Source organism: Notolepis coatsorum (genome assembly GCF_963971535.1).
Source record: "Notolepis coatsorum genome assembly, chromosome: 11".
Lineage (NCBI taxonomy): Eukaryota > Metazoa > Chordata > Actinopteri > Aulopiformes > Paralepididae > Notolepis > Notolepis coatsorum.
Genome location: NC_140175.1, coordinates 121,683,309 through 121,710,863, shown reverse-complemented (window position 1 = coordinate 121,710,863; position 27,555 = coordinate 121,683,309). Strand labels below are relative to the sequence as shown.

Below are 27,555 nucleotides of genomic sequence, written 5' to 3'. Positions count from 1 at the left end.
GTGGATATGTACACTGGATAACCTACCCGACGACTACAGAGCCCTTTTCGGCTGGATTATATTTGCTTTGGTCCTGTATCTGATGGAGCGGAGAATCGTCTACACCCACAACTGTGTGGGATTTACCCTGTGAGGAGCATCGTCGAGCCCGCCTCTAGGACGCCTGAGGCTGGCTAGCTTTCCTCAATGCTGCACTGCATACCGGAGAATAGCTGTTGTTCGTCTGCGGATCAAGAGATTATTGCACTGTCTCCTGTACCTGGAGTCTCTTTATTCCTCGTTGACCCAGACTTTCGTTACCGACAAATCCTTTCCCCTGCTGGCCTACAACCGGAGGGACCCTACTAGTATCTCCCGCTGCCCTACTAGTGTACCATAGATATAATTCCTATGATACAGGTGGTATTCATTATCTCCTGCGTAATATTCTAATGGACTTACGCTATTGACCTATTCATGCACATTCTTCGCCTTACAAGCGCGACTCTAATTCTCAAGTAATGTAAGATAATCTTCGTGCTGCTAATAATTATTATTCTAACCCATATTTGTTGTGGAACCGTGTCATTGTGGAGGTGTTCATCTCATATACCTGTGTACTGTATGGCCAGTAGTAATGTACATAAGACAGTAGTGGTTTAATGATACCATACTTATTCAATACAGTCAGGGAATTGTACCCCTCAGTTACAATTGGTCCTTCGAGCCGGAGGGTAATTAGCGTAATATTAATATAATATTAATATTAACATGGCCGATGATGAACACTCCACAAACGGTTCTCCTAAGCTAGATCGCCCGGAGCGCAGACGGCAGCCACCTCGTTACCTAGAGCAGCGGTTCTCAACAGGGGTTCCGCGGCACACAGGGGTTCCGCGGAGAGCTGCCTGGGGTTCCGCGAGATGCCTGGCAATGTTCTTTAAAAATATAGAATGACAACAGTCTTATTTTGAAAATCCTATAGCGGGTCTCATTTAAGCCCACGCGCAGCTCCAGCTATAATAACTAGGCTCCGAAAGCTAGCAACATTAAGGTCATTATGATACTCTTATTTAGAAAATCCGTGGTGTCGTGACTCATATCCGCTCCAGCACACAGCCAATAGGATGCATCTCCACACAGCAGGCTGAGCAGTGAGCAGAGTAGCGTCTCTCAGCTCAGCAGTAGTAGCGTCTGGATCTGGAACGCGGACATTGAAACACAGCAAGGGTAGTGTTTTTGCGACCCAAAACAAATCCCTGCTGTTTTATTCCGCAACGGGTCAAATGCATATAACATGCTTTGCAATCCTTGCCATTCCTGTTCATCTCATATACCTGTGTACTGTATGGCCAGTAGTAATGTACATAAGACAGTAGTGGTTTAATGATACCATACTTATTCAATACAGTCAGGGAATTGTACCCCTCAGTTACAGGTATCAAACTGCATTTGATCATCTAATGCATTTATGGCTATATCTCACGTTCTATGAAATACAGCAGAAAACGATAAAAACATATTTATACTCTAGACGGTATTTTAGTATGAATGTGTGAATGAAAAAGTATAATGTTCCTACATCCTGAACAATAGATAATTGATGTTGAATGGGCCATAGTAATGTCAATTTAGCAATACAATTTAAAAAGTTATAGCCCTGCAAAGAAGGTGAACATCTCCATAGACAAATAGCGCTGGCAGAGAGGCTACATGGATGGATATAAGCTCCGGCAGAGAATGGGTTAACGAGAGTGAATCAGCCTTCGAGGAACAGGGAAAGCCTGGATTCAAACATCGGGTTAATTGAATCTGGATAATGGGACTTTTGATCGACTTATTTGAACCAGGTACGGGGAATAGGGCCCAGGTCTCACCTGTACACACAGACCTGGGCCCTCATGTATCAACCTGATGTACGCACAGATATGTGCTTAAGCCGTGCGTACGACCATTCCTAAGCAAAGTGTGGGATTTATCTATTTGAACTTGTGCTTGACTTTGTGCGTATATTTAAGCACAGGTCGGACCATGCGTAGTTGGCGCCCGGTGGTAGAATATTTTTACAACGCGGAAATAAGCACTGACTGCGCTCCGCGTAACTCAACTCGTTATTATTTTGCGCATATATTGCAGAAATACGGGAACGTTTTGATTATATTTAAAAGGCTTTGCCATTGTTAAACGTAATAAGTGGAACCCCGAAGCTGTAAGCAGAATATAAGTCATATGAACACCCACGATATAAACGCATTGCAACGAGAACAGACAGAGGTTATTTGTTGAGTGTATGTGTATACAAAACCCTTGCAATAAATGTGTCTTAAATGAATGAAAAGCATACATGCTCTGGACACAGAGCATATATCGTGTGGGTGATATCATGACTTGTATTCTGTGTCAAAGCCTAAATCAAAACTTCCCTGTATTTCTGCAATCTATGCGCAAAATAATAACAAGTTGAGTTCTAACAAAGAACGTATTACATGCTGGTAGGCTGATAGAGTAAACTATGATATGAATATGAATATGATATGATCATATAAATACTGGTCCGTCCGCGAGGATATCGAGGACTCGGATAGCCATTAAGCCATTTGAGAATATAGGCGGCCTATAGCCTATACATCAGGGCTATTCAACTGGCGGCCCGCGGGCCAGATCCGGCCCGCGGGATGATTCTGACTGATTTTTACTTTTTTTTTTCATGTCAACGTTAACACGCACAATTGAGCCAAAAGTCACTCAATTAATGACAGATTTCATTGATAAATTGAGGGAAAACGTTGCAAGTCGATTTGATGAATTTGACATGTCCAGAGAATTGATGCATTTTGTGAGCAACCCATTTGCCAATGTAGCTGCTATTTCCACAAAAGGACAAGAGTTCCTTGCATCACTTCACATTGATGAAGGTCTCCTGCAACTTGAAATAATTGACATGCAAGCATCATCTGCTCTGAAGCAGGCACTTGAGAATGAATCCACCACAACATTTTGGATAAAGTGTATTCATGTCAAGACATTCCCCAAAATAAAAACGCTGGCAATATCTGTGCTAACAATGTTTGGCTCAACATACACCTGTGAATCCAGTTTCTCTCACATGAATGCCATTAAAACAAGCAACCGTGCCTCCTTGACAAATGAGCATTTGCATCACTGTTTGCGGGTAGCCCTCACTTCCTATGAACCCTCTTTCTCTGCCATTGCCCAGTCAAAGAAGTGCAATCGCTCTCATTAGATGTGTGTATGTAGGCTAGGCCTGTCTGCCCCCCACCCCCCTGATGTTTGAGAGTTAAGAGTGGACAATAAGTGCTAATAAGATGCTGTGATTTGCTGTTGTTGCACAGACATGAAGCACTTTTTCATAAGCTCAGCTGCACTATAAATGTGTTTTTTTGTTCAAGTGTTGATGTTAGAATGTTCAGATGCACATCATGCACTTGTTTGTTTTTTATTTTATTTTTATATTGAAATGTTGAAGAGGAGATGTTGCAGTTGTTGCACAGTCATAAATTAAGCACTTTTTGCAGGAGATGTTGCAGATGTGGCACATAAATGAAGCACTTTTTTTGAAAAGTATACTACTTTTGCAATGTAGTTAAATAAAAGTTGCGAAAATGTGGTTGCGTGTTGTGTCAAGTGTACATATATTCATAGCACGGGGAGGCGCCGTGGCAGTCCGGCCCCTGGCCCCTTGGGTTTCTGACAATGTGGCCCCCTGAACAATTTAGTTGAATAGCCCTGCTATACATATTATTTAATGTTTTCATAAGCGTAAAGATACAACAGCTAGATTAATGATCAAGTTAGTTTACTGTATGCAGGCTTCGCAGGGCTGTGTGTTATATATGCGCAAGTTACTGTTGCATAATGTAGGCTGGCTGCTATTATATGTAATTCATAGGCTACCTAATACCAACAACAAAATGGATTGTATCATATGCCTCTACACACATTATATTATACACATCATATTATATCTTGGTTCGGCAGCGCCTCTGTGAACAATCTCTCAGAGTTTGCTCCATCAATAAACGCGCATTTTGGCTGATAATGTGCCGGTGGCCGGAGTCTCATTCAGGCCTAATTGTATTTAATTCAATTGTAATGTTATTACTGGGGTATCTAAAACATCACAATGTAGATCAGGGTTATCCACTGAAGCCATAATGACTGATCAGAACCACAGGCTCATGACGAGCGCACACAATAGGCATTGTAGAGCGCAGAGTTGGCGTGCTGAAATTGATTTAATTTCAGTCATTACAGTGCTTAATGTCGGGTCATCTCTTGTCATTTATTTCTGTCAATGTGCTGGTTCTGTAGCAGGACTGGGTCAGTCAACATCCTTGGCTCCCGGCGCACCGAAGATTATACGTTCAAGTTGTTGGTTGGACCTCGGTGATCAATCTCGCTCTCAGTGAAGTCTCTCAGAGTTCGCTTGGGTTAGTCCACTTTTCCACATTTCATGGGGGTGTTCCATTACCGTATATGGTTAATCGGGGCGGTTCTGGTATGCAAATACGTGAAAGTGTGCACGAGCCTCGGCGTAGGACCAAGGTGATATTTATCATGACAGGTGTGCGTAGGACCTGTGTACGCACGTGTGATGAATCCCGTTTTCTTTGTGCGTGCACACATTAAAAATTCTGTGCTTAAGTATGGAAATAGAAAATTTTCTACGTCACGTTGATGAATGAGGGCCCTGGACTCACCTGTACACACAGGGGGGCGGGGTCTCAGCTGTACACACAGGGGGGCGGGGTCTCAGCTGTACACACAGGGGGGCGGGGTCTCAGCTGTACACACAGGGGGGCGGGGTCTCAGCTGTACACACAGGGGGGCGGGGTCTCAGCTGTACACACAGGGGGCGGGGTCTCAGCTGTACACACAGGGGGGCGGGGTCTCAGCTGTACACACAGGGGGGCGGGGTCTCAGCTGTACACACAGGGGGGCGGGGTTTCACCTGTACACACAGGGGGGCGGGGTCTCACCTGTACACACAGGGGGGCGGGGTCTCAGCTGTACACACAGGGGGGCGGGGTCTCAGCTGTACACACAGGGGGGCGGGGTCTCAGCTGTACACACAGGGGGGCGGGGTCTCAGCTGTACACACAGGGGGGCGGGGTCTCAGCTGTACACACAGGGGGGCGGGGTCTCAGCTGTACACACAGGGGGGCGGGGTCTCACCTGTACACACAGGGGGGCGGGGTCTCAGCTGTACACACAGGGGGGCGGGGTCTCACCTGTACACACAGGGGGGCGTGGTCTCACCTGTAGACACAGGGGGGTGGGGTCTCAGCTGTACACACAGGGGGGCGTGGTCTCACCTGTACACACAGGGGGGCGTGGTCTCACCTGTACACACAGGGGGGCGTGGTCTCAACACACAGGGGGGCAGGGTCTCAACACACAGGGGGGCGTGGTCTCACCTGTACACACAGGGGGGCGTGGTCTCACCTGTACACACAGGGGGGCGTGGTCTCACCTGTACACACAGGGGGGCGGGGTCTCAACACACAGGGGGGCAGGGTCTCAACACACAGGGGGGCGGGGTCTCAACACACAGGGGGGCGGGGTCTCAACACACAGGGGGGCGGGGTCTCAACACACAGGGGGCGTGGTCTCACCTGTACACACAGGGGGGCATGGTCTCAACACACAGGGGGGGGGGGGTTCTCAACACACAGGGGGGCGGGGTCTCACCTGTACACACAGGGGGGCGTGGTCTCAACACACAGGGGGCGTGGTCTCACCTGTACACACAGGGGGGCGTGGTCTCAACACACAGGGGGGGGGGGTTCTCAACACACAGGGGGGCAGGGTCTCACCTGTCCACCTCGTCCCTGGTCACCACATCTCCTTTCTTCAGAGCTTTGATGGCGTACAGCTCACCTGACCTCTTGTATTCAGCCAGCAGCACCTGGAGAAGGGAGACTGTGATGAATGGTAAACCGGGGATATCCTGCTGACCAAACACCCACAAAGTGCCCTAACGTGTTACTGCAAAGTACTGTGATGCCATTTAAAATACCCAATAATGGCCATTTCCCAGTTTAATGTTTTCCTTCTATTTTACAAACATCTGGTCAGGAATCAGCCGCTTCCAGCTGTACAGGCAGCGTGTGAAGCAGTTTCTGCTCCTGTCTCTTTAAATAAAAAATTAGCTACTTCGTTCCTGCTGCACTTCAGATCAAACTGTAAAACTACACATTGCAGATGGGATCCAGATAATTCCATTTTCTTTTTTGCCTAAAATATTCATATTCATAGATGATGCTGTAAAGTTTGGCCAAAAATTTGGGAAAGAAATGGAATGGCCATTTTCAAAAGGGGTCCCTTGACCTAGCATGATGCTACATGCTACATGATGAGCAGAAACCTAGCATGATGCTACATGATGAGCAGAAACCTAGCATGATGCTACATGATGAGCAGAAACCTAGCATGATGCTACATGATGAGCAGAAACCTAGCATGATGCTACATGATGAGCAGAAACCTAGCATGATGCTACATGATGAGCAGAAACCTAGCATGATGCTACATGATGAGCAGAAACCTAGCATGATGCTACATGATGAGCAGAAACCTAGCATGATGCTACATGATGAGCAGAAACCTAGCATGATGCTACATGATGAGCAGAAACCTAGCATGATGCTACATGATGAGCAGAAACCTAGCATGATGCTACATGATGCTACATGATGAGCAGAAACCTAGCATGATGCTACATGATGAGCAGAAACCTAGCATGATGCTACATGATATATGAGCCTCCGCTTTACAGACATGCCCACTTATGCTAATCCCATGCAAAAGCAGTACAAATGTGTTATTTTCACCTATTTTAAACACGGTCTATTTGCTTATGTCTACATACTGGGTCCCTAAACAGAGTTGCATAAACTGGGGGCCTGACTGTAAAGCTGAGACTGTGTGTGTGGATCCAATGAGGCCATGTGTAGTGATGCACCGATGTGAAAATTGTGGCCGATACCGATAACCGATATTAATATTGCTGTTCTGGCCGATACCGATATTTACCGATGTCGATATCTCTGTATAGAAAACACTTTTTTATGATAATCAAATAAAGAGCTATTTTCCAAAACGCATTTTTTTTTTACTTTTGTAACTTATTTTCAGAAATGACTGATATTTTGAAACTATTTAAGGCCAAAACATGTAAAAAGAAGAAAAAAAAGATAAAAAAAAAAATAATAATTAATATCGGTCCTATCTTGATATCGGTCCGATACCGATGTGTAAAAAAACTGCCATATCGGCCGATATTATATCGGCGGCCGATATATCGTGCATCACTAGCCATGTGTATTCATGTCTGTATTCATTCGCATGACGTTAGACCCCATTCACTGTAGTACAGTGAGAACATTTCTTTTTCAAACTTGACCTCACTGTATATAATGACCTATTGTGACCACTAGTATAATCACTGCCTCGTAGGGGTGTAACGATGCACCGTTTAATCGAAATGCATCGATTCTAATGTGACGATTCAACTAACTAATGTTAGAATAGATTATAATCTAAATTAATTAATTCCCCCAGCCACATTTGTGTATTCAAAAATGTTTGGGGAATTAACTTATAGAAAATGAATCGAATCGAATCGTGGTCAAATGAAGAGATTTCATGATGCATTGAATCGTTGCCTGAATAATCATAATTGAAATTAATCGTTGTGAGGTTGCATCGTTACACCCCTACTGCCTCGTGAAACTTTACAGCCATAAACTAGAGACCTGGGGCATTCAGAAGATATAGTGTACAGTATATTGACATTAAGGGGGAGTCAGTTTCAGAACAGTAGTCATCATCTAGGTCGTCCTCGGACGGGCCCTCCATCGGTGCTTCCAGTCATCCCGATCCTCCATGCATCTGGCTAGCTCGCCGGTGCTTTCTGTTCCCGCATTTCTCCTGAGTACGTCCACGTAGGTTAATGTGGGACGTCCTCCTGATCGATGCCCGTGTGTTGGTTCCCACAGCACAAGTTTGCTGGTTGGCATCTCATGGTGTCTCTGGCAGTGACCTGCCAGCCTCATTCTCCTGACTGAAACTTTATCGCTCACCTTTAGCACCCCCCCATACAAGTTTGCATTAGTGACATGCTCATCCCTGTTGATGTTGAGCACCACACGCATCATTCTGGTGTAGCACCCGTCCAAGGACTTCTGCAGGGTGGGCTTCAAGGTCCAGTATTCACTGCCATACAAAAGGACAGACTCAACTGTTGCATGAAAGAAGTTGAGCTTGATTTGACTTGGGAGGTTGGATTTCCACACACTGGTCATGCCGTTCATAGCCCTCCACGCAAGTGCCTTCCTCACTTTAAGGTCTTGCTCGGACGAGTTGACCCACGAGCCCAGGTACTTGAAACAGAACAGTAGTGCTGACCATTAATTTGCCCAAAAATGCAATTCTTGCAGAAATGTCCAGATGTTAAAGGAGTTTGATACCAAATCACAGCATGGATAGCATTGGATAGATTTTTGACCATGTTTATCCAATTCTTGAGTGGTCAAAAAAATTTGACATTTTGCAAATGCTATCAACCCAAAGAACAACTTATGAGACATAATTGAACATAGCAATGGCTATCGTTAGGCATAAATATAATGTCCCAAGCCTCTATACACATAATAATAATGCAGGACCTCTTTAGAGACGTCTTTATTCGTATGCAATGGGCGGCACACACACAGGAATACACACACACACACACACATGCATTGTCTTTTTCTCAGGGTCGCCGATGCGATTGAGCTCTGCGCTTAACCCATCCCGTCATCCTTCCCCCCAAGGCAGCAGGGAGCAGACAGGGCGTCGGCGAGGTACCGTGCCAAGTGCTCCTGCCCGTCTTCGTCAGGGACGCGACAGCGTTAGTGATCTGGTGTGCATGTTTTTCCATTGGGTTTCTCTTATCGGGGGGGGGGGGACCCTTGCGAGCACGGGGAGAACATGGGAGATACCCCACTTGGGTACAGTACCTGGCAACGCGGAAACCTGGTCCCCAAGCCGGAATCAAACCCTGGACATTCTTGCTGTGTTAACCACTACACCACCGTGCCGCGCCAATCGGGGTCATATTAATTTTAACCGAATCAAAACCGAATTTTTTATTATTCCATAGATTAGATTAGATTAAAATGTATTGTCATTATACAGCACTGGTGCATTCTGTGTTGATTATGATATCACTGGTTTTCATATGGTTATAACAACATGTATATAATGTAAATACTGTATATATACTGGGGTTTAAATGTGTTCAACTCTCACAGATATTTCTCTGTAGCAGGACCTGTGGGGGACGAGCCAGAGAGCCAAGGTCACCCACAGAGTCAGGGAAACGCCAACATTCAGTAAGAGATAGCCGAGAGGGGTAGTAATTATACGTGTATATAATGGGTCAGAAGCCGCTGGCGGCCGCTGCTAGGGGGACGAGATGGCCAAAACAACATTAGAGAAACATTGCGAGAGAGACTTTAAGACTTTAACCCTTTCACTGCCACACGACAGAAGGTTAACCCTTTACTATCACACAACCGACGGCGATCATTAGCATCATTAGCTCCGCATCCGCGGGCTAACCTTCTGTATTGTCACAGTGAAAGGGTTAACCGGCTGTCGTGTGGCAGTGAAAGGGTTAAGCTGTGAGTCTTCCGGTAGTGCAGAGCGGAAGAGTTTTGATAGTGAGACGGACCACACAGAGCGGCTGAGCTCCCAGCTCTCTGAACGAGGGCTGGGAGGGGGAGGGGACAGGCTAACGGGACAGGCCGCAGAACCACCAAAGACAGAGATATAATCTATTAATCTAGTTTCTTATACCACCAAAGACTTCCATTCTGTACGAGATGCTATGTTTATGGAAATAAACATCCTTTCTGATAAAGAGTTTTTGTCCGGATGCATTAACGGGGTGAAACAGTGATTACAGCCAGTACAGGAGAGGACAGAATTCCACGAACGATTGCCTCACATCAACAAATAACACAACACAGACATGGCCAGGAGAAGCAATGAAGGCTGATAACGATCGACGAGGAAACTGTAAACAACACCATACTCTAACAGCACAATGAAAAGAAGTTTGGCATCCAACCACAGTGCAAATGTAGCAGTAAAGTGCAACAGCAATATACAATGTACAGGTGATGAAACTGGGTACAAAATATACAAATTAGTACTACTGAGTGTAGTGCTAATCAGATGTATGTACAGAGTTGTATTATATAAATAGAGACAGTATGACTACTACTGGCCAGCAGATATAGATATAGTAAGGGACTATGTGCAGGTAAGTACAGACAGGTGAGGATAGGTATTATGTGGTGAGAATAAATATATATGGTATATACAGCATTTATAGTACATGCTACTATAGTATATGCTAGCATACAGAGCTAAGGGTTATGTGCGGATGTACAAGCAAGTATATGAGGGGTTATATGCAGGTATATTCAGACAAATATGGGTGTATATATATATATGCAGAAATTATTCCATAGGTCCCAGCTTTCTAATAGTGAAGGCACTTGTATGACACCTCCTGCTGTGACCTAGACCATGACCTTTGAACCACCCAGAGAAAGTCTTAGGGCTCAAGGAGTTAAACAAAAACAGACATCCTGATTCAGTTCTAACGCTCACTGCAGCAGAGAGCAGTGGAGACAAAACTGTATTAAGTGTCTATTTCACGTTTTGAGAGCTGGGTCGGGATCTCAACTCAAAAGACATGTGTGTGGTTTGAATTGTGAAGCAGATGTAGTACATACACGACTAAAGGATCAATTAGGAACTCACTGTGGAGCTTAATTCACATCAACTTGGTAGTTATTCCTTATTCATGCACGGTAAATCCTTCACATATCTCTACATAGGATCAACTGGCTCCTTTTGTATTCTCCTCTCAGGACAGTTTGTCACGTTGTTTCTACAGTAGACAAGACATATATAGTAGACAAGACATCTATAGTAGACAAGGCAACACATCTATAGTAGACAAGGCAACACATCTATAGTAGACAATAGGGCTGCACGATTTTGGGAAATAATCTAATTGCGATTTTTCGGACAGATATTGCGTTTGCGATTAAATTTGCGATTATAATATATATTTTTTAAAGCAGCCCCACAGAGGTTTATTGTAAAATGCGGCTTGCATCTGGCCTACGCGGTGGGTCTTTTCAGGACACTGAGCCTGAAAATGTTTCTTTTTACCTGGGAATCGATACCGGTACCAAACGGTACCTTTTTTTCTGTACTTTACTCTAAAACCCCTTACCTCCCTCTCCCAAACCGATCTTGTATCTCAATGGGACTTCCTGGTTAAATACATTTAAAAAAATTGCATCATTCCAAATCGTGATTTCGATTTTAAAATCTATTAATCGTGCAGCCCTAGTAGACAAGGCAACACATCTATAGTAGACAAGGCAACACATCTATAGTAGACAAGACAACACATCTATAGTAGACAAGACAACACGTCTATAGTAGACAAGACAACACATCTATAGTAGACAAGGCAACACATCTATAGTAGACAACACATCTATAGTAGACAAGACAACACATCTATAGTAGACAAGACAACACATCTATAGTAGACAACACATCTATAGTAGACAAGACATCTATAGTAGACAAGACAAGACATCTATAGTAGACAACACATCTATAGTAGACAAGACAACACATCTATAGTAGACAAGACAACACATCTATAGTAGACAAGACAACACATCTATAGTAGACAACACATCTATAGTAGACAACACATCTATAGTAGACAAGACAACACATCTATAGTAGACAAGACATGGTAGACAAGACAACACATCTATAGTAGACAAGACAACACATCTATAGTAGACAAGACATCTATAGTAGACAAGACAACACATATATAGTAGACAACACATCTATAGTAGACAAGACATCTATAGTAGACAAGACAACACATCTATAGTAGACAAGACATCTATAGTAGACAAGACAACACATCTATAGTAGACAAGACAACACATCTATAGTAGACAAGACAACACATCTATAGTAGACAAGACAACACATCTATAGTAGACAAGACAACACATCTATAGTAGACAAGACATCTATAGTAGACAAGACAACACATCTATAGTAGACAACACATCTATAGTAGACAAGACAACACATCTATAGTAGACAAGACAACACATCTATAGTAGACAAGACAACACATCTATAGTAGACAACACATCTATAGTAGACAACACATCTATAGTAGACAAGACATGAGGCGGCTACGTGGCGTAGTGGGCAAGGCGCTCGCCACGAATACTGGAGACGCTGGGCTCGCCTGTTCGAGCCCAGCGCTCCACATTGCTTTCAGTTTAGCTGGTCGTTCATACTAATACACATTGGCCGTATTAGGGGGTGGGAAACTGATGGGTGGGGATCGGGCGTTGTGGACAGCGACTCCTACAGGTCGGTTGGTGCGCCTGCGCAGTAGAATCAGGAAGTGTCGGGGGCAGCGTGAGCCTCCCACGCGTTACTCCTCGCCACTGAGAGATCGAGCTGCGCAGGTGAAAAGATGCGACTGCTGTTACCTCAAGTACCGGAGGGGACTTGTGCTATGTATGACTTAGTCCACATTGCAGCCGGCTTGTGGGAGGCAAGAAATGGCGTTCGTGACAGGGGAGGCTTGAATTGGATGATACGAAATTGGGATGGGAGAAAATATAGAAAATGGGAGAAAAAGTGGATAAAAAAAAAGTAGACAAGACATGGTAGACAAGACAACACATCTATAGTAGACAAGACAACACATCTATAGTAGACAAGACAACACATCTATAGTAGACAAGACAACACATCTATAGTAGACAAGACAACACATCTATAGTAGACAACACATCTATAGTAGACAAGACATCTATAGTAGACAAGACAACACATCTATAGTAGACAAGACATCTATAGTAGACAAGACAACACATCTATAGTAGACAACACATCTATAGTAGACAAGACAACACATCTATAGTAGACAAGACATCTATAGTAGACAAGACATCTATAGTAGACAAGACATCTATAGTAGACAACACATCTATAGTAGACAACACATCTATAGTAGACAAGACAACACATCTATAGTAGACAAGACAACACATCTATAGTAGACAAGACATCTATAGTAGACAAGACAACACATCTATAGTAGACAAGACAACACATCTATAGTAGACAAGACAACACATCTATAGTAGACAAGACATCTATAGTAGACAAGACAACACATCTATAGTAGACAACACATCTATAGTAGACAAGACAACACATCTATAGTAGACAAGACATCTATAGTAGACAAGACAACACATCTATAGTAGACAAGACATCTATAGTAGACAAGACATCTATAGTAGACAAGACATCTATAGTAGACAACACATCTATAGTAGACAAGACAACACATCTATAGTAGACAAGACATCTATAGTAGACAAGACAACACATCTATAGTAGACAAGACAACACATCTATAGTAGACAAGACATCTATAGTAGACAAGACAACACATCTATAGTAGACAAGACAACACATCTATAGTAGACAAGACAACACATCTATAGTAGACAAGACATCTATAGTAGACAAGACAACACATCTATAGTAGACAACACATCTATAGTAGACAAGACAACACATCTATAGTAGACAAGACAACACATCTATAGTAGACAACACATCTATAGTAGACAACACATCTATAGTAGACAAGACAACACATCTATAGTAGACAACACATCTATACTGCCCTGTCAAGGCAGACCGCAGTAACTTCCAAACAGTGAAACTGAGAAAAATTGCTTTAAAGTTATTTGACTTGCCATCCAAAATGTGTTATAGGTAGATAGATGATAGTACCCAGATTTAACATGTATTAATGAAGTAATCTTTAGGCATACAAAAATATGACGTAATTATTTTAATTAACCCCAAAAAAGCAGATACTGCACATACTGCTGCATGATTTCCTTAACTAATTATACAGGTAATGTACGGGCAAAGTGCAGTAACTTCAAATACAATGTTGTTTTCCCTCCAGCTTTCATAACTTAACCTAGTCATTTTATTTGGATCATCATCATTCCAATATATTCAGGTGTTAAATTTCATTTTCAAAATGGCTAGGTTAAGTTATGAAAGCTGGAGGGAAAACAACATTGTATTTGAAGTTACTGCACTTTGCCTGTACATTACCTGTATAATTATTTAAGGAAATCGTGCAGCAGAGTGCAGTATCTGCTTTTTTGGGGTTAATTAAAATAATTACGTCATATTTTTGTATGCCTAAAGATTACTTCATCAATACATGTTACATCTGGGTACTATCATCTATCTACCTATAACACATTTTGGATGGCAAGTCAAAAAACTTTAAAGCCATTTTCACTGTTTGGAAGTTACTGCGGTCTGCCTGGGTTTTGAGTGTGATTTTGTAGTTACTGCAGTTTTTAAAACCCCATATCTCAAACTGAGCGACATTAACATCTGAAACTTGGTCACAAGATAAAACATTTATTGACAAGTTCAATTTCACTCATAACTCAATTTTGACTTTTTTTTGAGTTACTGCGGTTAGCCTTGACAGGGCAGTATAGTAGACAACACATCTATAGTAGACAACACATCTATAGTAGACAAGACATCTATAGTAGACAACACATCTATAGTAGACAAGGCAACACATCTATAGTAGACAAGACATCTATAGTAGACAAGACAACACATCTATAGTAGACAAGACAACACATCTATAGTAGACAAGACAACACATCTATAGTAGACAACACTTCTATAGTAGACAACACATCTATAGTAGACAAGACAACACATCTATAGTAGACAAGACAACACATCTATAGTAGACAAGACAACACATCTATAGTAGACAAGACATCTATAGTAGACAAGACAACACATCTATAGTAGACAACACATCTATAGTAGACAAGACATCTATAGTAGACAAGACAACACATCTATAGTAGACAACACATCTATAGTAGACAATACAACACATCTATAGTAGACAAGACATCTATAGTAAACAAGACAACACATCTATAGTAGACAAGACATCTATAGTAGACAAGACAACACATCTATAGTAGACAACACATCTATAGTAGACAAGACAACTCATATATAGTAGACAACACATCTATAGTAGACAAGACAACACATCTATAGTAGACAAGACATCACATCTATAGTAGACAACACATATATAGTAGACAAGACAACACATCTATAGTAGACAAGACAACTCATATATAGTAGACAAGACATCTATAGTAGACAAGACAACACATCTATAGTAGACAAGACAACACATCTATAGTAGACAACACATCTATAGTAGACAAGACATCTATAGTAGACAAGACAACACATCTATAGTAGACAAGACAACACATCTATAGTAGACAAGACATCTATAGTAGACAAGACAACACATCTATAGTAGACAACACATCTATAGTAGACAAGACAACACATCTATAGTAGACAAGACAACACATCTATAGTAGACAACACATCTATAGTAGACAACACATCTATAGTAGACAAGACAACACATCTATAGTAGACAACACATCTATACTGCCCTGTCAAGGCAGACCGCAGTAACTTCCAAACAGTGAAACTGAGAAAAATTGCTTTAAAGTTTTTTGACTTGCCATCCAAAATGTGTTATAGGTAGATAGATGATAGTACCCAGATTTAACATGTATTAATGAAGTAATCTTTAGGCATACAAAAATATGACGTAATTATTTTAATTAACCCCAAAAAAGCAGATACTGCACATACTGCTGCATGATTTCCTTAACTAATTATACAGGTAATGTACGGGCAAAGTGCAGTAACTTCAAATACAATGTTGTTTTCCCTCCAGCTTTCATAACTTAACCTAGTCATTTTATTTGGATCATCATCATTCCAATATATTCAGGTGTTAAATTTCATTTTCAAAATGGCTAGGTTAAGTTATGAAAGCTGGAGGGAAAACAACATTGTATTTGAAGTTACTGCACTTTGCCTGTACATTACCTGTATAATTATTTAAGGAAATCGTGCAGCAGAGTGCAGTATCTGCTTTTTTGGGGTTAATTAAAATAATTACGTCATATTTTTGTATGCCTAAAGATTACTTCATCAATACATGTTAAATCTGGGTACTATCATCTATCTACCTATAACACATTTTGGATGGCAAGTCAAAAAACTTTAAAGCCATTTTCACTGTTTGGAAGTTACTGCGGTCTGCCTGGGTTTTGAGTGTGATTTTGTAGTTACTGCAGTTTTTAAAACCCCATATCTCAAACTGAGCGACATTAACATCTGAAACTTGGTCACAAGATAAAACATTTATTGACAAGTTCAATTTCACTCATAACTCAATTTTGACATTTTCTTTAGTTACTGCGGTTAGCCTTGACAGGGCAGTATAGTAGACAACACATCTATAGTAGACAACACATCTATAGTAGACAAGACATCTATAGTAGACAACACATCTATAGTAGACAAGGCGACACATCTATAGTAGACAAGACATCTATAGTAGACAAGACAACACATCTATAGTAGACAAGACAACACATCTATAGTAGACAAGACAACACATCTATAGTAGACAAGACAACACATCTATAGTAGACAACACTTCTATAGTAGACAACACATCTATAGTAGACAAGACAACACATCTATAGTAGACAAGACAACACATCTATAGTAGACAAGACAACACATCTATAGTAGACAAGACAACACATCTATAGTAGACAAGACATCTATAGTAGACAAGACAACACATCTATAGTAGACAAGACATCTATAGTAGACAAGACAACACATCTATAGTAGACAACACATCTATAGTAGACAAGACATCTATAGTAGACAAGACAACACATCTATAGTCATCTATAGTAGACAAGACAACACATCTATAGTAGACAACACATCTATAGTAGACAAGACATCTATAGTAGACAAGACAACACATCTATAGTAGACAACACATCTATAGTAGACAATACAACACATCTATAGTAGACAAGACATCTATAGTAAACAAGACAACACATCTATAGTAGACAAGACATCTATAGTAGACAAGACAACACATCTATAGTAGACAACACATCTATAGTAGACAAGACAACTCATATATAGTAGACAACACATCTATAGTAGACAAGACAACACATCTATAGTAGACAAGACATCACATCTATAGTAGACAACACATCTATAGTAGACAAGACAACACATCTATAGTAGACAAGACAACTCATATATAGTAGACAAGACATCTATAGTAGACAAGACAACACATCTATAGTAGACAAGACAACACATCTATAGTAGACAACACATCTATAGTAGACAAGACATCTATAGTAGACAAGACAACACATCTATAGTAGACAAGACAACACATCTATAGTAGACAACACATCTATAGTAGACAAGACATCTATAGTAGACAAGACAAGACATCTATAGTAGACAAGACAACACATCTATAGTAGACAAGACAACACATCTATAGTAGACAAGACAACCCATCTATAGTAGACAAGACATCTATAGTAGACAAGACAACACATCTATAGTAGACAAGACATCTATAGTAGACAAGACATCTATAGAAGACAAGACAACACATCTATAGTAGACAAGACAATACATCTATAGTAGACAAGACATCTATAGTAGACAAGACAACACATCTATAGTAGACAACACATCTATAGTAGACAAGACATCTATAGTAGACAAGACAACACATCTATAGTAGACAACACATCTATAGTAGACAATACAACACATCTATAGTAGACAAGACATCTATAGTAGACAAGACAACACATCTATAGTAGACAAGACATCTATAGTAGACAAGACAACACATCTATAGTAGACAACACATCTATAGTAGACAAGACAACTCATATATAGTAGACAACACATCTATAGTAGACAAGACAACACATCTATAGTAGACAAGACATCACATCTATAGTAGACAACACATATATAGTAGACAAGACAACACATCTATAGTAGACAAGACAACTCATATATAGTAGACAAGACATCTATAGTAGACAAGACAACACATCTATAGTAGACAAGACAACACATCTATAGTAGACAACACATCTATAGTAGACAAGACATCTATAGTAGACAAGACAACACATCTATAGTAGACAAGACAACACATCTATAGTAGACAACACATCTATAGTAGACAAGACATCTATAGTAGACAAGACAATACATCTATAGTAGACAAGACAACACATCTATAGTAGACAAGACAACACATATATAGTAGACAACACATCTATAGTAGACAAGACATCTATAGTAGACAAGACAAGACATCTATAGTAGACAACACATCTATAGTAGACAAGACAACACATCTATAGTAGACAAGACATCTATAGTAGACAAGACATCACATCTATAGTAGACAACACATCTATAGTAGACAAGACATCTATAGTAGACAAGACATCACATCTATAGTAGACAAGACATCTATAGTAGACAAGACAACACATCTATAGTAGACAAGACATATATAGTAGACAAGACATCTATAGTAGACAAGACATCTATAGTAGACAAGACATCACATCTATAGTAGACAACACATCTATAGTAGACAACACATCTATAGTAGACAAGACAACACATCTATAGTAGACAAGACAACACATCTATAGTAGACAACACATCTATAGTAGACAAGACAACACATCTATAGTAGACAAGACAACACATCTATAGTAGACAACACATCTATAGTAGACAAGACAACACATCTATAGTAGACAAGACAACACATCTATAGTAGACAAGACATCTATAGTAGACAAGACAACACATCTATAGTAGACAAGACAACACATCTATAGTAGACAACACATCTATAGTAGACAACACATCTATAGTAGACAAGACAACACATCTATAGTAGACAAGACATGAGGCGGCTACGTGGCGTAGTGGGCCAGGCGCTCGCCACGAATACTGGAGACGCTGGGCTCGCCTGTTCGAGCCCAGTGCTCCACATTGCTTTCAGTTTAGCTGGTCGTTCATACTAATACACATTGGCCGTATTAGGGGGTGGGAAACTGATGGGTGGGAATCGGGCGTTGTGGACAGCGACTCCTACAGGTCGGTTGGTGCGCCTGCGTAGTAGAATCAGGAAGTGTCGGGGGCAGCGTGAGCCTCCCACGCGTTACTCCTCGCCACTGAGAGATCGAGCTGCGCAGGTGAAAAGATGCGACTGCTGTTACCTCAAGTACCGGAGGGGACTTGTGCTATGTATGACTTAGTCCACATTGCAGCCGGCTTGTGGGAGGCAAGAAACAGCGTTCGTGACAGGGGAGGCTTGAATTGGATGATACGAAATTGGGATGGGAGAAAATATAGAAAATGGGAGAAAAAGTGGACCCAAAAAAAAGTAGACAAGACATGGTAGACAAGACAACACATCTATAGTAGACAAGACAACACATCTATAGTAGACAAGACAACACATCTATAGTAGACAAGACATCTATAGTAGACAAGACAACACATCTATAGTAGACAAGACAACACATCTATAGTAGACAAGACAACACATCTATAGTAGACAAGACAACACATCTATAGTAGACAACACATCTATAGTAGACAAGACAACACATCTATAGTAGACAAGACAACACATCTATAGTAGACAACACATCTATAGTAGACAAGACAACACATCTATAGTAGACAAGACATCTATAGTAGACAAGACATCTATAGTAGACAAGACATCTATAGTAGACAAGACATCTATAGTAGACAAGACAACACATCTATAGTAGACAAGACATCTATAGTAGACAAGACATCTATAGTAGACAAGACAACACATCTATAGTAGACAACACATATATAGTAGACAACACATATATAGTAGACAAGACAACACATCTATAGTAGACAACACATCTATAGTAGACAAGACAACACATCTATAGTAGACAACACATCTATAGTAGACAAGACAACACATCTATAGTAGACAACACATCTATAGTAGACAAGACAACACATCTATAGTAGACAACACATCTATAGTAGACAAGACAACACATCTATAGTAGACAAGACAACACATCTATAGTAGACAACACATCTATAGTAGACAAGACAACACATCTATAGTAGACAACACATCTATAGTAGACAAGACAACACATCTATAGTAGACCAGACAACACATCTATAGTAGACAAGACATCTATAGTAGACAAGACAACACATCTATAGTAGACAAGACAAGACATCTATAGTAGACAACACATCTATAGTAGACAAGACAACACATCTATAGTATACATGACAACACATCTATAGTAGACAAGACATCTATAGTAGACAACACATCTATAGTAGACAAGACAACACATCTATAGTAGACAACACATCTATAGTAGACAAGACAACACATCTATAGTAGACAAGACAACACATCTATAGTAGACAAGACAACACATCTATAGTAGACAAGACAACTATAGTAGACAAGACAACACATCTATAGTAGACAAGACAACACATCTATAGTAGACAACACATCTATAGTAGACAAGACATCTATAGTAGACAACACATCTATAGTAGATAAGACATCTATAGGAGACAAGACAACACATCTATAGTAGACAAGACATCTATAGTAGACAAGACAACACATCTATAGTAGACAAGACATCTATAGTAGACAAGACAACACATCTATAGTAGACAACACATCTATAGTAGACAAGACAACACATCTATAGTAGACAAGACATCTATAGTAGACAAGACAACACATCTATAGTAGACAAGACAACACATCTATAGTAGACAAGACATCTATAGTAGACAAGACAACACATCTATAGTAGACAAGACATCTATAGTAGACAAGACAACACATCTATAGTAGACAAGACAACACATCTATAGTAGACAAGACATCTATAGTAGACAAGACAACACATCTATAGTAGACAAGACATCTATAGTAGACAAGACATCTATAGTAGACAAGACATCTATAGTAGACAAGACAACACATCTATAGTAGACAAGACAATACATCTATAGTAGACAAGACATCTATAGTAGACAAGACAACACATCTATAGTAGACAAGACATCTATAGTAGACAAGACAACACATCTATAGTAGACAAGACAACACATCTATAGTAGACAAGACATCTATAGTAGACAAGACAACACATCTATAGTAGACAACACATCTATAGTAGACAAGACAACACATCTATAGTAGACAAGACAACACATCTATAGTAGACAAGACATCTATAGTAGACAAGACAACACATCTATAGTAGACAAGACAACACATCTATAGTAGACAAGACAACACATCTATAGTAGACAAGACAACACATCTATAGTAGACAAGACAACACATCTATAGTAGACAAGACAACACATCTATAGTAGACAACACATCTATAGTAGACAAGACATCTATAGTAGACAACACATCTATAGTAGACAAGACATCTATAGTAGACAAGACAACACATCTATAGTAGACAAGACATCTATAGTAGACAACACATCTATAGTAGACAAGACAACACATCTATAGTAGACAAGACATCTATAGTAGACAAGACAACACATCTATAGTAGACAACACATCTATAGTAGACAACACATCTATAGTAGACAAGACATCTATAGTAGACAAGACAACACATCTATAGTAGACAAGACAACACATCTATAGTAGACAAGACATCTATAGTAGACAAGACAACACATCTATAGTAGACAAGACAACACATCTATAGTAGACAAGACATCTATAGTAGACAAGACAACACATCTATAGTAGACAAGACATCTATAGTAGACAAGACAACACATCTATAGTAGACAAGACAACACATCTATAGTAGACAAGACAACACATCTATAGTAGACAACACATCTATAGTAGACAAGACAACACATCTATAGTAGACAAGACATCTATAGTAGACAAGACATCTATAGTAGACAAGACATCTATAGTAGACAAGACAACACATCTATAGTAGACAAGACATCTATAGTAGACAAGACAACACATCTATAGTAGACAAGACATCTATAGTAGACAAGACATCTATAGAAGACAAGACAACACATCTATAGTAGACAAGACAAGACATCTATAGTAGACAAGACATCTATAGTAGACAAGACAACACATCTATAGTAGACAACACATCTATAGTAGACAAGACATCTATAGTAGACAAGACAACACATCTATAGTAGACAACACATCTATAGTAGACAAGACAACACATCTATAGTAGACAAGACATCTATAGTAGACAAGACAACACATCTATAGTAGACAAGACATCTATAGAAGACAAGACAACACATCTATAGTAGACAAGACAAGACATCTATAGTAGACAAGACATCTATAGTAGACAAGACAACACATCTATAGTAGACAACACATCTATAGTAGACAAGACATCTATAGTAGACAAGACAACACATCTATAGTAGACAACACATCTATAGTAGACAAGACAACACATCTATAGTAGACAAGACATCTATAGTAGACAAGACAACACATCTATAGTAGACAAGACATCTATAGTAGACAAGACAACACATCTATAGTAGACAAGACATCTATAGTAGACAAGACAACACATCTATAGTAGACAAGACATCTATAGTAGACAAGACAACACATCTATAGTAGACAACACATCTATAGTAGACAAGACAACTCATATATAGTAGACAACACATCTATAGTAGACAAGACAACACATCTATAGTAGACAAGACATCACATATATAGTAGACAACACATATATAGTAGACAAGACAACACATCTATAGTAGACAAGACAACTCATATATAGTAGACAAGACATCTATAGTAGACAAGACAACACATCTATAGTAGACAAGACAACACATCTATAGTAGACAACACATCTATAGTAGACAAGACATCTATAGTAGACAAGACATCTATAGTAGACAAGACAACACATCTATAGTAGACAACACATCTATAGTAGACAAGACAACACATCTATAGTAGACAACACATCTATAGTAGACAAGACATCTATAGTAGACAAGACAAGACATCTATAGTAGACAACACATCTATAGTAGACAAGACAACACATCTATAGTAGACAAGACATCTATAGTAGACAAGACATCACATCTATAGTAGACAACACATCTATAGTAGACAAGACATCTATAGTAGACAAGACAAGACATCTATAGTAGACAAGACAACACATCTATAGTAGACAAGACAACACATATATAGTAGACAAGACATCTATAGTAGACAAGACAACACATCTATAGTAGACAACACATCTATAGTAGACAAGACATCTATAGTAGACAAGACAACACATCTATAGTAGACAAGACAACACATCTATAGTAGACAAGACATCTATAGTAGACAAGACAACACATCTATAGTAGACAAGACAACACATCTATAGTAGACAACACATCTATAGTAGACAAGACAACACATCTATAGTAGACAAGACATGAGGCGGCTACGTGGCGTAGTGGGCAAGGCGCTCGCCACGAATACTGGAGACGCTGGGCTCGCCTGTTCGAGCCCAGCGCTCCACATTGCTTTCAGTTTAGCTGGTCGTTCATACTAATACACATTGGCCGTATTAGGGGGTGGGAAACTGATGGGTGGGAATCGGGCGTTGTGGACAGCGTCTCCTACAGGTCGGTTGGTGCGCCTGCGTAGTAGAATCAGGAAGTGTCGGGGGCAGCGTGAGCCTCCCACGCGTTACTCCTCGCCACTGAGAGATCGAGCTGCGCAGGTGAAAAGATGCGACTGCTGTTACCTCAAGTACCGGAGGGGACTTGTGCTATGTATGACTTAGTCCACATTGCAGCCGGCTTGTGGGAGGCAAGAAACGGCGTTCGTGACAGGGGAGGCTTGAATTGGATGATACGAAATTGGGATGGGAGAAAATATAGAAAATGGGAGAAAAAGTGGACCAAAAAAAAAGTAGACAAGACATGGTAGACAAGACAACACATCTATAGTAGACAAGACAACACATCTATAGTAGACAAGACAACACATCTATAGTAGACAAGACAACACATCTATAGTAGACAAGACATCTATAGTAGACAAGACAACACATCTATAGTAGACAAGACAACACATCTATAGTAGACAAGACAACACATCTATAGTAGACAAGACAACACATCTATAGTAGACAACACATCTATAGTAGACAAGACAACACATCTATAGTAGACAAGACAACACATCTATAGTAGACAACACATCTATAGTAGACAAGACAACACATCTATAGTAGACAAGACATCTATAGTAGACAAGACATCTATAGTAGACAAGACATCTATAGTAGACAATACAACACATCTATAGTAGACAAGACATCTATAGTAGACAAGACATATATAGTAGACAAGACAACACATCTATAGTAGACAACACATATATAGTAGACAACACATCTATAGTAGACAAGACAACACATCTATAGTAGACAACACATCTATAGTAGACAAGACAACACATCTATAGTAGACAACACATCTATAGTAGACAAGACAACACATCTATAGTAGACAAGACAACACATCTATAGTAGACAAGACAACACATCTATAGTAGACAACACATCTATAGTAGACAAGACAACACATCTATAGTAGACAAGACATCTATAGTAGACAACACATCTATAGTAGACAAGACAACACATCTATAGTAGACAAGACAACACATCTATAGTAGACAAGACATCTATAGTAGACAACACATCTATAGTAGACAAGACAACACATCTATAGTAGACAACACATCTATAGTAGACAAGACATCTATAGTAGACAAGACAACACATCTATAGTAGACAAGACAACACATCTATAGTAGACAAGACATCTATAGTAGACAACACATCTATAGTAGACAAGACAACACATCTATAGTAGACAAGACAACACATCTATAGTAGAAAACACATCTATAGTAGACAAGACAACACATCTATAGTAGACAAGACATCTATAGTAGACAAGACAACACATCTATAGTAGACAAGACAACACATCTATAGTAGACAAGACATCTATAGTAGACAAGACAACACATCTATAGTAGACAAGACAACACATCTATAGTAGACAAGACAACACATCTATAGTAGACAAGACAACACATCTATAGTAGACAAGACATCTATAGTAGACAACACATCTATAGTAGACAAGACAAGACATATATAGTAGACAACACATCTATAGTAGACAAGACAACACATCTATAGTAGACAAGACAACACATCTATAGTAGACAACACATCTATAGTAGACAAGACAACACATCTATAGTAGACAAGACAACACATCTATAGTAGACAAGACATCTATAGTAGACAACACATCTATAGTAGACAAGACAACACATCTATAGTAGACAAGACAACACATCTATAGTAGACAAGACAACACATCTATAGTAGACAAGACATCTATAGTAGACAACACATCTATAGTAGACAACACATCTATAGTAGACAACACATCTATAGTAGACAAGACAACACATCTATAGTAGACAAGACAACACATCTATAGTAGACAACACATCTATAGTAGACAAGACAATACATCTATAGTAGACAAGACAACACATCTATAGTAGACAATACATCTATAGTAGACAAGACAACTATAGTAGACAAGACAACACATCTATAGTAGACAAGACAACACATCTATAGTAGACAACACATCTATAGTAGACAAGACATCTATAGTAGACAAGACAACACATCTATAGTAGACAAGACAACACAACTATAGTAGACAAGACAACACATCTATAGTAGACAAGACAACACATCTATAGTAGACAACACATCTATAGTAGACAAGACAACTATAGTAGACAAGACAACACATCTATAGTAGACAAGACATCTATAGTAGACAAGACAACACATCTATAGTAGACAAGACAACACATCTATAGTAGACAAGACAACACATCTATAGTAGACAAGACATCTATACTGCCCTGTCAAGGCAGACCGCAGTAACTTCCAAACAGTGAAACTGAGAAAAATATGACAATTATTTTAATTAACCCCCAAAAAGCAGATACTGCACTCTGCTGCACAGTTCCCTTAAATAATTATACAGGTAATGTACAGGCAAAGTGCAGTAACTTCAAATACACTGTTGTTTTTCCTCCAGCTTTCATAACTTAACCTAGCCATTTGGAAAATGAAATTTAACACCTGAATATATTGGAATGATGATGATCCAAATAAAATGGCTAGGTTAAGTTATGAAAGCCGGTTGGGAAAACAACATTGTATTTGAAGTTACTGCACTTTGCCTGTACATTACCTGTATAATTATTTAAGGGAACTGTGCAGCAGAGTGCAGTATCTGCTTTTTGGGGGTTAATTAAAATAATTATGTCATATTTTTGTATGCTTAAAGATTACTTCATTAATACATGTTAAATCTGGTTACTATCATCTATCTACCTATAACACATTTTGGATGGCAAGTCAAAAAACTTTAAAGCCATTTTTCTCAGTTTCACTGTTTGGAAGTTACTGCGGTCTGCCTTGACAGGGCAGTATAGTAGACAAGACAACACATCTATAGTAGACAACACATCTATAGTAGACAAGACAACACATATATAGTAGACAAGACAACTATAGTAGACAAGACAACACATCTATAGTAGACAAGACAACACATCTATAGTAGACAAGACATCTATAGTAGACAAGACATCACATCTATAGTAGACAAGACAACACATCTATAGTAGACAAGACATCTATAGTAGACAAGACAACACATCTATAGTAGACAACACATCTATAGTAGACAAGACATCTATAGTAGACAAGACAACACATATATAGTAGACAACACATCTATAGTAGACAAGACAACACATCTATAGTAGACAAGACAACACATCTATAGTAGACAAGACATCTATAGTAGACAAGACAACACATCTATAGTAGACAAGACATCTATAGTAGACAAGACAACACATCTATAGTAGACAACACATCTATAGTAGACAAGACATCTATAGTAGACAAGACAACACATCTATAGTAGACAAGACAACTATAGTAGACAAGACAACACATCTATAGTAGACAAGACATCACATCTATAGTAGACAACACATCTATAGTAGACAACACATCTATAGTAGACAAGACATCTATAGTAGACAAGACAACACATCTATAGTAGACAACACATCTATAGTAGACAAGACAACACATCTATAGTAGACAAGACAACACATCTATAGTAGACAACACATCTATA

At 39.6% G+C, this 27,555-nt stretch overlaps 1 protein-coding gene across 1 annotated transcript in view; it reads right to left on the bottom strand.

The window, feature by feature from the left end:
- The window catches only part of pkn3 (protein kinase N3), a 229,440-nt gene that overhangs the window by 39,385 nt on the left and 162,500 nt on the right, over positions 1 to 27,555 (bottom strand). Inside the window, exon 15 of the mRNA XM_084324775.1 lies at positions 5,817 to 5,908. Coding sequence (XP_084180901.1) covers positions 5,817 to 5,908 — 92 coding nt within the window. The remainder of the gene's footprint in view (positions 1 to 5,816; positions 5,909 to 27,555) is intronic.